General features: G+C 40.1%; 1 protein-coding gene across 5 annotated transcripts in view; it reads right to left on the bottom strand.

The window, feature by feature from the left end:
* Nucleotides 1–15737, bottom strand: part of LOC119653051 (actin-binding LIM protein 3) — a 55493-nt gene extending 39756 nt beyond the window's left edge. For 2 of the 5 annotated variants that reach the window (XM_038057520.1, XM_038057522.1), the window contains exon 1: nucleotides 15390–15737. In XM_038057520.1, the coding sequence (XP_037913448.1) occupies nucleotides 15390–15393 (4 nt within the window). In that variant the 5' untranslated portion in view covers nucleotides 15394–15737. The remainder of the gene's footprint in view (nucleotides 1–15389) is intronic. The other 3 variants (XM_038057521.1, XM_038057523.1, XM_038057524.1) reach the window with 2 other exon arrangements.
* Between the last annotated feature and the right edge of the window lie 464 nt (nucleotides 15738–16201).

Genomic DNA, 16201 nt, shown 5'->3' with positions numbered 1-16201 from the left:
GCCAAATTTTAAAAAATATATTTTAGAGAATCAATCCCGTATCCCAACGCCTGAAGAATTGAGGAACATATATTGACTAAAACGTTTTTGCTTCGATTTACATTGCGATTTTCAACACTAATTCTCAATTTGCACCTTGCTTTAACTTACATCATTTCCGGCTTAAAAGCCTTTTCTTGCAACCAATTAGAATCCTAATTCGAGTTATTGGGATATTTTATAATCTCACCTACCGGGACCGGGAAAAGAAAGAAAGATGAACACATTCTGATAGTGAAGTGATACATCTATTCCAAAACTCAGACGAATTGTGATGAATGGGTGAAAGAAAAAAACGAGTTGCTCCTCGTCGAGAAGTATAAATAACATCAATTTAATTCAAAAGCCATGAGTAACAAACATTATGATGGTCGAACTACCTCCTAGCTATTATCTAACCTCACCTGGGGAGAGAAGGAGGGAGACAACGTTAATTCGTGCAAAAAAGCCAAACTTTTGTGATTTTTTTTACACAGATGGTTAAAATCTATTTATTAAACCCTATGGTAGATTAAAGTATGACATTCCAACAGTATTATGTAAAATTTTCATGAAGAATTATTTCAGATGCAGATATTTGAGATTTATGACGGGCATCGGCTTAGAAAACAATTTGAAGTTTGGAACATTAGGAGCAATTTGGAATAAAACGTGATTGCTTAAATCGCTGTATCTTCCTTTTGCTCCGATTCATCTGCAATTTTCACACAATATTCAGAAAATCAAATACACAAAAAGTGCAAAAAAATAAATAAAAAACGTTACCCTCCCCTTAAGGGGGGTTCGCAGCAAATTTCTAAAATACACTATTATTAACTTTAATGTTACACTCCAGTAGTATTTCGAATACCACATACCATCTGCACGGACTACTAGATTTTTCGGTTGGGTAGTTTCTGAGAATGGGTTCTTGAAGCAATTAACCCTTTTCGAACCTCGGCAGTCCTTCCTTATTTACATTAGAGCTACTGATCTCTGCGACTAGTAACTAATGTAGAACATACTTATCACCAAGGTATGTGACAAAGAAACGAACTACATAAAAGCCACCATCCCGAAGCCAAATCCCACAGCAAGGGACTAGAGATTTATCTACAGAGAAAAGGAAATAAAAGCGGAAATTCAATTTGTGATCGTCCGTGCAGAGTGAGAGAATAACAACATTCGGTGACTACATCAGAAACAAGGAATCAATTTGTATGCACGTAATGTTCAAGTGCTATATTTGCTGTATTCGACCAAGAAAAGGAACTACATATCACTGCTCAGGAAGAGTAAATCAATATTCCACCTGTTAACATTTCCAAAAGAAATAAGGATGATGCAACCACCAACTTGATGATGTTGAATTGCTTTTCCCACTACTTCCTTGCAGGGTGCTCTAAAGTTGGTATACAAAAGGATAACTTCAATCTTCATAGTCTTTACACTGCCGCATTAGGGCATTCTACACCAAACCCACTGAAGGGACTGTAATATTTTGTTGGAAAAAATTTAATGTTGCCCATGTTATTATTGTTGTGTATCGATTCGTCTGGGGAGGAAATGTGATGTAGTTCAATAAATGCGTGCTGGAGAACATCAAGAACAAGAAATCATTCGTTTCACGCATCATAGCGAAAAGACGGGACTTTGTTCAAATTTTACAGGCATGTTCTTCCTATTATAATTCATCGAATGAAGTCCGAAGCCGAGAGATCAATTATAAAGGAGAGAGCGGAATGCAGAAGTAGAAAGTGGCCAGTTATTTCAAAGGCAGATTTTCAGAAACTAACTCACCGAACAATTGGAAAAAACCTTCCTCATGTATTCCTCGGAAACTTGGGTTCTTAGCAAGAAAAATTTCGAACTCTTGGCCGCGTTCGAGAGAAGAATCCTCCGAAGAATTTCTGGCCTCCTACATGAGGATGGACGATTCCGTAGCCTACACAATGACGAAATCTATGAGCGATACCATGACCGTCCGGTTGTGGATAAAATCCGGCTCAATAGGTTACGGTGAGCGGGTTACTTAATCCGTATGGATGAGGATGATCCCACCCGGAAAGTCTATAAGGGCAATATCTATGGTAGAAAAAGAAGACGAGGCAGACCCTGCCTAAGATGGAGCGATGGCGTAGGCCAGGACGCCAGACAGCTTTTAGGGATATCGAATTGGTGGACCTCGGCGCAAAACCGGAATTTCTGGAGTTCCTTATTAAGGCAGGCCTAGACCGGATACCGGTTGTTGCGCCGTTGATGATGATGATGATGAGTAAAGCAAAAGGAAACAAAAAAAGGAGGTAAAAACAGGTAGGGAAAAAACTTTAAAGAAAGGATCAGAGAGGCAAAGAAACAACTATTTTTACGAAGCAGGTTTTTTTTTAATTTTCAACAATTGTTTCCATGATGGAAGTAAATGAATAAGTAATATGTCAACTGAATTTCCAATGGGATTCAGTTATGGGATTAGCTGATCTCCATCATCCCATCAAATAGAACAAAGTACATGGACTTCGTGCGCAGTAAATATCATACTTGGCTGGATTTTACTCGGTCCAGCCTTCTTTGATCGGCACTAAAGACGCTACGAACGAGCGGATCAAGAGATTTTGAGTAATCAACGAAGTCCCGCCAAAACGACCGAAGACAAGGGACCAGTAAGCAGCAACGGATTGCCACCAACAAAACATCAAAGGGGACGATTCCGGCAGATACATTTAAGAAGAATCTTGAGCCTGGGAAGGCTTTGAGCAATTCCCATCAAAAGGTTCTCACAATTGGAAAGATAATTAAATTACAAGGTGCCCTTCAGAACCAATATGTAACTATGGAGGAGTATCCCAATCTAGGCCACATAGTGGAGGTACCATCAGCAGATAAATTTTCGAAAAAAAAACATTATCTTCCTCATGACGCTGTACGCAATCCACCAAAAAGTTTCAATGTGTCTCAAGCAACACCGTCCAGCAAATATTTCAATGATTGGTTACTCGTCGGACCTAATATCCAGAGTAATATCGCTCGTATACTGATGAAATGGAAAATGCATCCAAACATGATAGCAACTGATATAGAGAAGATGTACTGACAAACAATTGTGCATCCTCAAGACCGGGACTATCAACGAATATTGGCGAAATCATCTATCAGAACAAATCAAACAGTTCAAGTTAACAGCGGTTACATACGACACTGCCAGTGCTACTTACCTGGCCATGTGCACCCACAAGACCTCATCAAAGCCTCGCAAAAGCAGTATTAAATTTATGAAAATGGGCTGCAAATTATGATAGTAAGCTCGAATCCATTGCCGTATTCGATTGAGAAGGGAAAGCATCATTAAACGATGATGAGGACAGGCATTTGAAGATGCGAGGATTGCGGTGGCATCCAGGAAAGCATTGGTTCTACAATTTATCGGTAAGTGACACAACGCTTGTAAAGGAAATATGACAAATTTTAGCCACTAAACTGAATGTTCTTGCCGGGAAGATTGATCAGGTTTTCAAAACATTCTTCTTGTCATATAGATCAGAACAACATCAAAGTCCAGTTTTTGACTGCGTGTCAGGTCGCGTTTGTTTGGCTAGACCATATATAAAGGCACTACGAAATGTTCCACAGAATTAAGTTAGTAATAGGAACACTGTCGGTGCAACTGTAATGAATGCTTTTTCAAAGATACAAATTAAACTAGTAAGCACGTTAACCATAGACCGAAAGAAGTAGGCATCTCGCATCGTCACCTTAACAAGCGGAATCACGATCTTCGGCTGTTTCCACTTTATCGAACAGCATGCCACATCATTTTGGAAATGGAAGCCCCTCACTTCTCGATACCGCACAAGGCTCTTGAACAACTCAACCAGTGTGAGGGTTGAAGGTATCGAACTTCACTGCTCAGTTCGCGTATAATATTGGTGATCATCCCAACTGCAGTTTGGACGAAATTTACGGTCGATTAAAAAAGTCATGTCCACAACACATAAAGTACGGGGAAAAAAATAGTTCATAGAAATATATTACCTCGTGTTAGCTCGTGTAACTTATTACAATAATAAGCTGCGTTTCGATGAGTGGATTAGGCTGATCAAGGCAAAACTTTGATTACAAACGCAACACCGCCACAAGGCTCGGGCTATTGGCCAATGTCGAAGATTCCTTATCCAGCAGGCGTCGATTGCTTACGGTTTCGAAGTATGGGCTTCCTCAGTAAGCAAATGTACCGCAAGCGCAAGTACAAAGACGAAGGGATCTCCGAGTTGTGTCTACTTATCGTACCACCTCGGAGCCAGCAGTAATGGTGATAGCGGGAGTTATTCCGATCGCTCTTCATGCTGCCGAGAGGAGGTTTATATACCTTATGGCGAAAGAAATAAGGAAGCGGTCGTCTGTGTAGAGACCGGACTTGCTGCGCATGGCAGGATCTTGGGAAAGATGGACCGTTGTACGGTAGTCTGTCTGAGACAGGAATCCAGCACTTTGCAGCATTTCACCTCAATCAATAATTTTCGTGGCATTTTTCAGCTAAAACTTTATTTATCAGTCTTAAATTCCAGGGCTTCATGATGAAAAACTAAGTTACGTGATTTGCACATGCCTCATTCGAAATCAGTTAATTATTGAAAACGATAATCGTGCATCAGGGTTATATGGTGGATGCAGGATGGAGGCTTCCAAGCCAAGGCCCTTCAATATTTTTCTGAATAACAAAAAAATATGCGGTGTAGCGCAATACTGCCGTAATTGACCCATTTTCGATCAACCGTTATTATCCGCTTCAAATGTAGTTGAATTTCGTACTATTACAGCAACGATTCGCACATGGAAATTCGGTCCATTAATTTTTTCACCTGGTTCGTGAATTATTCATTTAATTGTTCGTGAAACACCTAAACACTGAGTTTATTTTTGTAACCAGGTCGTTCCATCTGACTTGGAACTGTTTTCCAGTCAAACTTATCGAACTCGTCTCTTGGTAGTGGTTTTCGATAAAGTTCCTTCACCATAAACAGTATAAATCTTTTCTCACGCTGGCTATGCATTGTTCCCTTTATCGTGGTAAAATTAGGAAATATGTATATCGAATTTTCTGAAAAATTTCATACAGTTTTGTTGTTAAATAAAATTTTATATAATACGCCTATCACAATAAAATAAAAGGAAACGGGATTGTCATATGCAATTTATTTTTTTAAAGTTAGTTAATTCGGAATAGTGTGAACGGAAAAAAACCCGAACTTATTCCTCCAACCTGATACGCATTTAAGTAGTATATGCATTATTTCGACGTTCTCAATTGCTGCGTACAAAGTGAAAGAAATTCAAAAAGTGAATGAATTCTTTCAAGTTCAAGTATCAACTAAAAGAATAATCGCCCATTTCTCCCAGACGAGATAGAACAGTGAAGACCGCGAATCTGCATTGAAATCAACTCCCAATTGGCAAACATACAACTATTCCAAAAATAGCCCAGTGAAATATAAAAAGTTGCACTATGGATTTATGATTTGTTTCCCCTCACCCAGCCAAACACAACATTCAGATCATTGCTCTTTTTGCAAGTTAGCTGAATCATTACATTCGGAATTGGAACGTGACTTTTTTAACAAACACGTTTGAAAACCACATAAGCATCGAAAGTTTATTTGCTTTGAATTTTAATCAAGACTCAAATAGTAACATCTTTAACTTACACTATTTGATAAGAGTTCATGATTGTTCCACATGACTTACTTTTTGCATGGAACTGTCAGATATGACAAAATATGGTTAATGCAAACATCCTGACATATCATTCAACTTTTATATTTTTCGTTGTATCTATTATTTTCTTGTACAATTAATAACAGAATATAGCGGATTGGCACATCCCACAATGCATGCTAAGAGCCTCTCATTAAAAACTCATATCACAGGTAGACGATACTACTTCCACCTTGTGTAAGCAAATCTATTGACAAAAACGGGTAGCCGGTTCGTCTAAGTGCAATGTGGAATGTCTAGTTTCAAATGACTATTGTCTGCCTTAAAAGGACTGCAAGAACGACCACAGAAGCTACAAATTAAATGCACTTTCGCCACTCTATGCCGTCTTCATTCATCGAAATATCTCTAATGTTAACTGTACAGATCTTCCGATCCTGGTAGAAAGAAAATACTATGAACAGAACTAATTACCATGTCAAGATCGTAACATACTTTTTCACTATTACAACAGCCATTACTCCACACGTACACGCCTTTCTTCCATTCCAGTTGCATATGCTTCCAACTCAATCTATATTACGTTACTAGATGTTCGTTTGTATGTTCATTTATTCGTGTGGTCTCGATTTGCTTTCATCAAGGTAAATTATTACGAGTTGGAATTTCGACTAGGCGTTAATTGATATGAAGGCGAAAGATCAAGTGATAAAGCAGCAACACACATACCCAAAGCAACGACAATAATAATAGTGTTCGTAAAGCCGCGCGACAAAGTCATCATCATCATTGCAAAAATAATATACTTCCACTATGCAGATTGTCTTGAAACATTCGAAATATTTTTATTTTCGTCTTTGGCCTGTGGAGTGTAGCGGGCGAACCGAAATTCAACAAGTAGATAGTGGGCTTTGGGTGGTGGTGTCATGATGATGACACTGAAAATTGAAGCTCCTCCAACCGGTATCGCTCGAAACAGTAATGTCTTTGGACAATTTAAATGGCGTGGAAGTCGAAATTATCAAATTCCTGTGCAATATTCGACAGTCAGAGAGATAATTGTGCACACTCGAGGCTATGATTATCAGTGGCATTGAAAAGATAATTCTGATGCTTAGTTAATTTCACATTGCAAATAGAAAGTAGCCGTGAGTCTCGCTTGTAAAAAATGACCGTTGATTAAGAATAATAATATTGCTTTCGCTAATCTGGTGTGGAGAGATATTAATATAGAATTAGATTGGGTTTAGCAGCATTCGTGTGAGCCCAATCGCAAAAAAAGTGACAGAAAAAATAAAGGACTATCCACTGAAGCCAAGTTACAAAATCGAATAAATTTGTAATCCATATCATGATTTCAAGCGCATTCAACGCTGTATTATTTGTATTACATATTTTCAAAACAAGACTAGAAATGTTTCGAGTCATATTTTCCAAATCGTTAACCAAAAAGAGCTCCAAAAGGGGGAAAAATCTAAAACAAGTCGGGAAACGGAAAGCTGAACGCTTCAGATATGAAAGGTTTTGTGTATTTCTTTTATAAAGACATTTGAGTGTGCATTTGCCCTATTAGTACGTAGCACGTAATATATGTATATTTTATGTGAGAATATCAACATTCGGTCTTGAATTTGCAAAGAAGCGACAACTTTGACCTATTATAACTTTGTTAGTAATAGTGTGATTTCCACCAAACTTGGTAGGATCATGCTCTATGTTATACCCTACATTGTACTAGAATGAACTTAAGACGGGGTTTGCAGCCAATTGCTAAAAATTATAGTAATATTCAGAGTGCGTACGGTATTTGAGGACATGCATATATGTCGCTATAATTTCCCGAAACCATTATTTTTCTTTTTGCTCTTTTTTAGATAAGATATGGAGGACTACAACTTAATACAAGAAATGAAGAAACATGCGGTTATCGTCGCTATATGTGCGAATCACACCGATTTACAAATTTTCTTAAGTGCGCCCGTTCATTTGTTCATAAAGTTCGCCGTACAGAATCTGTTGCAAAACGCAGAAAACACGTGCGACGTTCTGACACTGTCCGATCTGCAGAATTTATTCAAAAAATGCCAATGATCATAAGCGAGGACCCTTCAAAATCAATGAGGGCCCTTGCGAGGGAGCTTAATATTTCTGACCATCTTATCCGTCGACTTGTCCAAGAAGATCTCCGGTATAAATCCTACGTTTTGACGACAGTTTATGTCGAAGCAAACACGGGAACAATAAGTTATCCAATCAAAACGCCTTCTAAACAAAATTAAACACCCTGAAGCGCCTCAGATGTTATGGTTCTTTTTTTTGATGAAAAAAATGTTGAATGACAGATGGCTCTGTTACGATCGTACAGAGGTCCCTGTTGTCATGCACACGAAGTTTCCAGCTACTGTTATGGTTTTGGGTGTTGTAAGCAACAAAGGACATGTCATACCACCTCACTTTTTCACTCAAGGACTTCGAGTGAATTCTGCTGCATACATCGAGGTTCCAGAGACAATAGTGAAACCCTGGATTCATAGTGTTCGCGGTGACAGCCCATACATCCTTCAACAAGACTCTGCTCCTTCACACAAAGTGATGGCCACACAAGATTGGATGACTGAAAATTTCCATGACCACATAACACCGAACTTATGGTCGCCTAGCTCCCCAGACCTTAATCTTCTTGATTATTACGTATGGGGCGTAGTTGAGCGTGAAATCAACAAACATCCTCATAACACTATTTCTTCTCTGAAGGCTGCAATTAATACCGTTATGGTCAATATGAACGTTTCCGGACCCGGATCGAGAAGGTTATTGCAGCTAATGGAAATTTTGTTGGATGAGTCTATCCATATATAATAAGTTAATGTTGTGTAAAAAATTCCTCAAGTTTCATTCATTCATGTTCAAACTAAAAGCTAATTAGTTTTACTCTCAAGTTGTCCTCAAATACCGTACGCACCTTGTACCCCATGTGAATGGGGGCGAAATTTTTTTTTTTTATAAAATGTAGCCACGTGGGGTATCAAATGAAAGGTCTCAATTAATACTATTCGAAACTGTTCGAACTCTACGAAATCTAGGCCTCAAAATATATCCGGTTCCGATATCTGCACAAATAAAGTTAATGATAGTATTTTTCCCCCCTTATGTTCATCCCAGCAGTACAAAATTTGGTATGGGTGTAAAGGGATAACATGCACATAGTGGTCAAATTTGAAGAAAATCCATCCATTATTAACAAAGTTATAGGGGGTGAAACTTTGCCATTTTTGTGAATTTCCAGCATTCTACAACCCATATGACGTCATCATCACATATCAATTCATCAACACCACAACGAAATGAGTTCTTATGAATGTGGTCGCGAAGAATTATTTTGTTATAGTTTTTTAGTCATTTGTATATGAATATCAATTACTCCAACTCCAATATAGTATATGCGTGCTAATGAAGTTTGCGGGTAATGTCTAATTCAGATAGATATATTTATACATTAAACAAGCCGTATTTAGTATACGTACTATATATGTACATATGTGTGCTTTTGTGCACGCAGTAAATCGGAAATATGGGTACGAATTTATATACGTGCATATATAGTATATGTACAGTATTCGAAAATAGGCAGTTTGTTTGTTTAGGGTGAGGATAATATCTATGGCTCTAATATGTACGCATGGCTTGTAGATTGGAAAAATATGAAGGAATATGTTGGATTTGTAGCTATATGCGGATAGAAAAATGTGCGTTGAAGTTTCTTAAGATGAACACAAAACCTTTATACCCGAAGCGCGAGCTTCCGATAACGTGGGGATGCAAAGATCGTGTTGGGTGCTGTTTTTACTATTAAACAACTTTTTTTCAAAACGTAGTTTTTGAATTGCTGCATTATTCTGTTGAAAGATCATGGATCTTACCAAAATTTTCATTCCTTGGTTACTAAGTTGACCCCTAATCATATCGATACACGCCCCGCTATTCATTCAACCAGAAAAAAACTTTATTCCGCGTTCCCCATGGAACAGTCCAAAACATTACAAAGCTTTCCCCCATCTGATGGCGATTCAAAATTCTTTTGTCTCATTGCGAATCATAAAAATAAAAACCGTAACCACGGACTTCTAAATTTAATTTCTTCCCACTCGTGAATTCACCGTTTATTCCAGTGTAGATGTTTTTTCATGAAAGCGTTTTTCCTTGCGGAAATTTAGTTCTATAACTTTTATTCCACTTCCCCAAAACCGCTAGGCATCTTGTCCCTTCGAAATGACTATTCCTTATGAAAAAATTCTTCCAGTACATTTCTTTTACATATTGCCATAAAAACGCGTCACTAATTACAATTGCAGATGCAATACTCATCCTGAAATGCAGCAGAAATTAAGAGTTCCCATTTGTTTTTCCATTTTATGGCCAAAAACGACTGTTTTTTAGTGGAAAATCGACCCTTAAACGGCGGGAGAAGAAAAGCCGGACAAATACTGCCACCACCAAGTTTAGGAGAAACAGTCCGTGCAATTCATCGGCTAAAAAATCATAAGTCGCCAGGAGCCGATGGAATTACAGCCGAATTGGTTAAATATGGAGGTGACCAGTTACACCAAGTGGTTCATCAACTTGTGCTCAAGGTATGGGACAGCGAATCAATGTCTGACGATTGGCAACGAGGCATTATCTGTCTCATACATAAAAAGGGAGATATCACACAGTGCAGCAATTATAGAGGTATCACGTTGCTGAGTACCATCTATAAGATATCCTCCGCTATCTTGCTAGGCCGGATAGCCCCATACGACCAGAACATCATTGGCCCATACCAAAGAGGCTTCACTCCAGGCAAATCAGCAACAGATCAGATTTTCTCTCTGCGGCAAGCGATGGAAAAACTGTTGGAATATGGACAACAGTTGCACCATCTATTCATCGACTTTAAAGCCGCCTATGATAGCATAGCCAGGGTAAAACTGTACACGGCCATGAGAGAATTCGGTATCCCGACGAAACTAATAAGACTGACTAGGCTGACCCTGACCAATGTGCGAGACCAGATAAAAGCAGCAGGATCACCCTGAGGACCATTTGACATCAACAACGGTCTACGACAAGGGGATGCCCTCTCATGCGAGAAAGTGATCCGTGATGCTGATGTAAATGCAAGAGGTACGATTCTCTTTAAGTCCACCCAGCTACTGGCCTATGCTGACGATATCGACATTATGGGAAGAACCACCCGAGACGTGCAAACTGCCTTCATCCAGATCGAGCAGGCGGCGCGAGATTTTGGGATGCACATCAATGAAGGCAAGACAAAATATATGGTGGCAACGTCAGCACCGAAGACGAATCAACCAACAACATCAAACCGCACTGGTCAAACACAAACACGAACAAGAATAAGGATAGGAGAATACAACTTTGAGACCGTTGACAATTTCTCCTATCTAGGGTCGAAAGTCACAACCGATAACAACTACGATGATGAAATCCGCGCACGGTTGTTGTCAGCCAACAGAGCCTATTTCAGCTTACAAAGACTGTTCCGCTCGAAACGTCTCACCATAGGGTCAAAGCTCTTACTGTACAAGACTATGATCTTGCCAGTCCTCATGTATTCCTCGGAAACTTGGGTTGTTAGTAAGAAAAATCATAAACTCTTGGCCGCGTTCGAGAGAAGAATTCTCCGAAGAATTTTTGGCCCCCTAGATGAGGATGGACGATTCCGTAGCCTACACAATGACGAAATCTATGAGCGATACCATGACCGTCCGGTTGCTGATAAAATCAGGCTCAATAGGTTACGGTGGGCGGGTCACTTAATCCGTATGGATGAGGATGATCCCACCCGGAAAGTCTATAAGGGCAATATCTATGGTAGAAAAAGAAGACGAGGCAGACCCTGCCTAAGATGGAGCGATGGCGTAGGCCAGGACGCCAGACAGCTTTTAGAGATATCAAATTGGTGGACCTCGGCGCGAAACCGGGATGTTGGGAGTTCCTTATTAAGGCAGGCCTAGACCGGATACCCGTTGTTGCGACATTGATGATGATGATGATGAATGCTATCCACTGCAATCCAATGAAAAATATATTAAAACCAAATGCAACTTATTCAAAAGTATAACGGTTGGACTAAATCAGAACAAGTCGGGAAACCGGAAGCTGGGCGCTTCAGGTATGGAAGGTTTTGTTTGTTTCTTGTGTATGTTTGAGTGTAGAACTACCCCATTTGTACGTAGCCCGTTAAGAATATGCATTCAGCATATCAGATTTAGTACTTCGGGTTGTAAATTTACACTAACGTATAGTATAGTATAACGGTTGGACTAAATCAGAACAAGTCGGGAAACCGGAAGCTGGGCGCTTCAGGTATGGAAGGTTTTGTTTGTTTCTTGTGTATGTTTGAGTGTAGAACTACCCCATTTGTACGTAGCCCGTTAAGAATATGCATTCAGCATATCAGATTTAGTACTTCGGGTTGTAAATTTACACGGTAAAGACAACTTTGAGCTACTGTAACTTTGTTACTAATAGTATGATTTTGATCAAACTTGGAGATAATATGCTTCATATATTTTATACTACTACCAACTTTTATAACTCTGACATAAACTTAAGGAGGGTTTTACTCAATTTTCCCAAAAATACGGTAATATACTATTATTAACTTAATTTAAACAGATATCGATATGGAGAGTATTTTGAGGCCTGGTTACCGTATAGAGGCAGCTTCATGATGTTTTTCAGATTTGTCAGTTGGGTAGTTTCTTAGAATGGCTCCGTTAAAGAAATCATCACTTTGCACCCCTCCCGCTCCCCGCCTTTTTAACAAATCTGAAAACTAAGAACGGCTTCGAAAAGTACTATTCGAGACCTTTCATTTGATACCCCACATGACTATACCTGGTGAAAAAAAAATGTTACACCCCCCTTTTACATGTATGGGGACCCCCCTTAAGTCTCAACGTGCCCGGTATGGACATTCAATGTTACAGTTATGTAGTGTGTTTGCAAGACCTCAGAAGAACTGAAATTGACCTGATCTGAGACGCTCTCGACAAACTACAACCGAAAAAAGTAACGAATCCGAACGAGACGAGCCGTTCACGCTACGGAACAGAATGGACGATATCATTTAAAAAATGGCAATCGAAGCCAATTTCCTTTTACGAATAACCGATAATAGGCCTGGTGCAATCTGTCGAAGAAAAGAGGAAAAGCATACATCCCTGGAAATGCTGATGAAAACTAAACAACAATGGCAACAATTGGTAAAGCTGTAAGAGGGAGATTTCTTCAAATTGGAGATGCAGCTCTCTCAATCCCAACAGAAGAGCAGTTTCAAACCCATTTTTCATTAGAGCTGTCATATGAGAATAGCTAAATTTTATCTAACTAGTCTTGGCGAGCTACTTTAAAGATTATTCCGCGGCGTGGGTCAAATAATGAAGGGTAACTTGATCGTAACATTAGCGAAATTTGTGGAAATAAATTGTAAAGTGTATACAAATCTGCTGCATCGTGAAGGACTTTGCTACCCTTCACTTAACTATTAGCGCGCCTTTAATTTTGCGCAGCACCGCACTATGGACACCCGATCGAATTGGCTTCTCGCCAAAAGTTGAGTTCACTTTATGGAAGCTAGTTCCAAACAACAGAACACCTCAAAGAAAGTTTATAATTGCCGAATCCGTGAAGCTAATAATTATAAAGTTTTAGAATTGCTTCCAGACTAAGCCTCACAAAAAAAAAATCGTAGAATTGCCACGGAATTTATTTCAATCATTTCCCAAGAAAAAATTAGAAGCTATGCAAAGCGCAGAGCAAGCGTGTGTTGCTGATGCATTTCGCTAAGATAGTTTTTTCCTTTTATTTAAAGTTAATTTCTTTCATGAAACTTAATATTAGTTCGTGTATTCATCCGAAAACATTGACGTCACAACCTCAGCTCAACTCTCTTCAAAGCTTGTATATAATAACGCGAAACATCAGGACCTTGCCATTTATTTGTATGTCATATAATTTGAAAAGTGAAAACCGGCCAGGCAGGTATTTCCCTTCGTTAAAATAGTTCGATCAGACCGGAGCCTTTCAATTTAAAGCATTTTCAGACGGAGGAATGCGAGACGAAACTAGACATCTATTTTTCATGGACAGAATATTTCATTCAACATATGGAAAGAGCATCTAACAATAATTCAATTTTATTTTTTTCCGTTCCCAAGAGATTTGCACGGCTGCCTCCTCTGTCCCTCGCATTTAAAGTTCCAAGTCATCCAATCTGCAGCTAATCAAGGCATGTTTCGTGTATATTTAGCGAAATCCAAACTCGCACACATTCCCCAAAACTCCGAGGTTATCACGCATTATCAGTTGTCGTCGTCAAGCTAGAAAAATTAATCAATTTCAAGCAATTTGGGCTGGGGCTGGAGCCGACTGTCTCCTGGCTTAACAACTTTTGACACATTATTCTGGCCGCCGCACAATACGCATCCGCACAGCCGTGAAGCATGGCCGAGATATTGTTTATAGTGAGGAATCGGCGACCACTATCAACCTGCACTACGCCAGCCACTCCAGCGGCCAAAGACAATACAGCGACGATTATGTAATCACGAAAATATAAGTCAGTGGAGTTATTGAGCGTTTGATGAATGACTCGATTCGCACTCGGCGGCGCCCCTGCCCGCAGCAAGCTCTCGACGCTCCACAAACCCCTTTGCAGCCGTGTAAACTCTCGACAGCTCATTTGTGTGACCAGTTTATCTCATTTTCGTTCGAGTGCTTTATTTTTTGGTTTAAAGCCATTTTACACACACAACACATAGCACCGTCGAGCACAAGTGAATGATGTCATTCCGTGCGCCGACCAAGTGAATTTTGTGTGAAGTACTTCGTCGAATGACCTCGGAACTTGGCGCGGCGGGCATTCTGCTGCAAGCAAAGTTCATGGAGCTGTGCTTCTGACGGAACAAGGTGATGTCGAGTCCGGGGCAGCACGGACCGGACCGTGGTTAAAAAGCCTTTGCTCAGGAACAGGTCCTCCGTCACTTAAGAGGCTTCCTACCTTCCACATACCGAGGACGTCCACGGTTACCCTCCACCCGAAGGGCTAACGCCCAAAACTCGAGACTCACTCCGCCCGTAGTCCGCACGGTCCGAGTCAATTCCAAAAGATCCAATCAAGTCGGACCGCCACGATAATCAACTTATCTGTTGTAGCGACCACCGTAGTCTATTTTTACACCATTGAATCACACCATTCACAAGGTATTCCGATTGATGAGCTCTGGCTTGTGCCCTGCTGACTATTTAGTGCTTCCCGAAGGCGGAATGCCTCAAAGACTTTAGATTCCAACAATCGCTTCCCGTTTCCCGGGACGGGGCAGGCAGGGGAAGTCCGGCCGCTGAAAACATGGAAACTCGACCGACCGAGTGGCGAATGCATCCAGTTCGCATGGCTTTGCACTTTCAGGCACTCGGGAGCCTCGCTCCCTTGCATTTCGTCCACCCCATCGAATCCTTACAAATTTCCCAACAGCAGGTACCGTCGTGGACATGAAACCAACGAAAAACGCGATTCAATACGCTCAAGTTGACAACACACAATATTAGGGAGTGACCCCGTCGACGACTTCCATTCCATTTTCATTTCTGCTTACCCATTTTATGGCTTTTCCGCCGTCTATTTTCACCCAATAATTTGCAATTCACTGAGACCAATCAACTTTCCCGAGTAGCACTCTCGACACTTGTTCCTATACACCAGCTTTTAAAACATAATGCAAAATGTTAATTGCGGAATCACTTTGCTTTTATTCGCGACCGACAGCAACCACGACGACGACGTCAATTTACTTCACTTCTCTTCGCGATTGGCAACGAGGAAGCAACACCGAAAATCTCCCCGCACTTATCACGCACGGCTCACGTCTACTACAAATTGTATGCACCGTTCTCGAGAAGGCCCCTCGTACATGGCAGTCGAAGCGCTTCTAGTACGTTGAGACCAATGCCAATTGCCGGTGGCCAATTGGATTGTCGACTGTCAGAATTTTTTGGAGTGACACCGCAGCTAGCTGATTGGAATAATTACACTGCAAAAATATGCCTTCTGCTACTCAACTCGTATGGGGCGCATTTTTTTAAAATGCTAAAGGAAATAAAAAAGTCATTCATTCAGCAATTTTATCTTCATCGTACCATCCTAATGAATTGGCATGAATAATTTGCAACTTTAAATTGTTCTAACTTTGGTATTATCAGTGTTATCTGTTATTTTGAATCTTCTGGAGAATCCCATTATTTGAAAGAGAAGATCCTGCTTGTGGCAATCAATATATGTTATATGTTGCGGACATCGATTATCATGCAATTAGGCTAGATAATTTGGGCTTTCCTGATGTAGTCAGAGAAGTACAGATTTACTAATTTTCAGAACAATATGGAACACGTTAGTGATAATTTGTCTGCT

Source organism: Hermetia illucens, chromosome 3 (genome assembly GCF_905115235.1).
Source record: "Hermetia illucens chromosome 3, iHerIll2.2.curated.20191125, whole genome shotgun sequence".
Lineage (NCBI taxonomy): Eukaryota > Metazoa > Arthropoda > Insecta > Diptera > Stratiomyidae > Hermetia > Hermetia illucens.
Note: the sequence above shows the minus strand (reverse complement) of the source record. Positions and strands in the feature narration are given on the sequence as shown.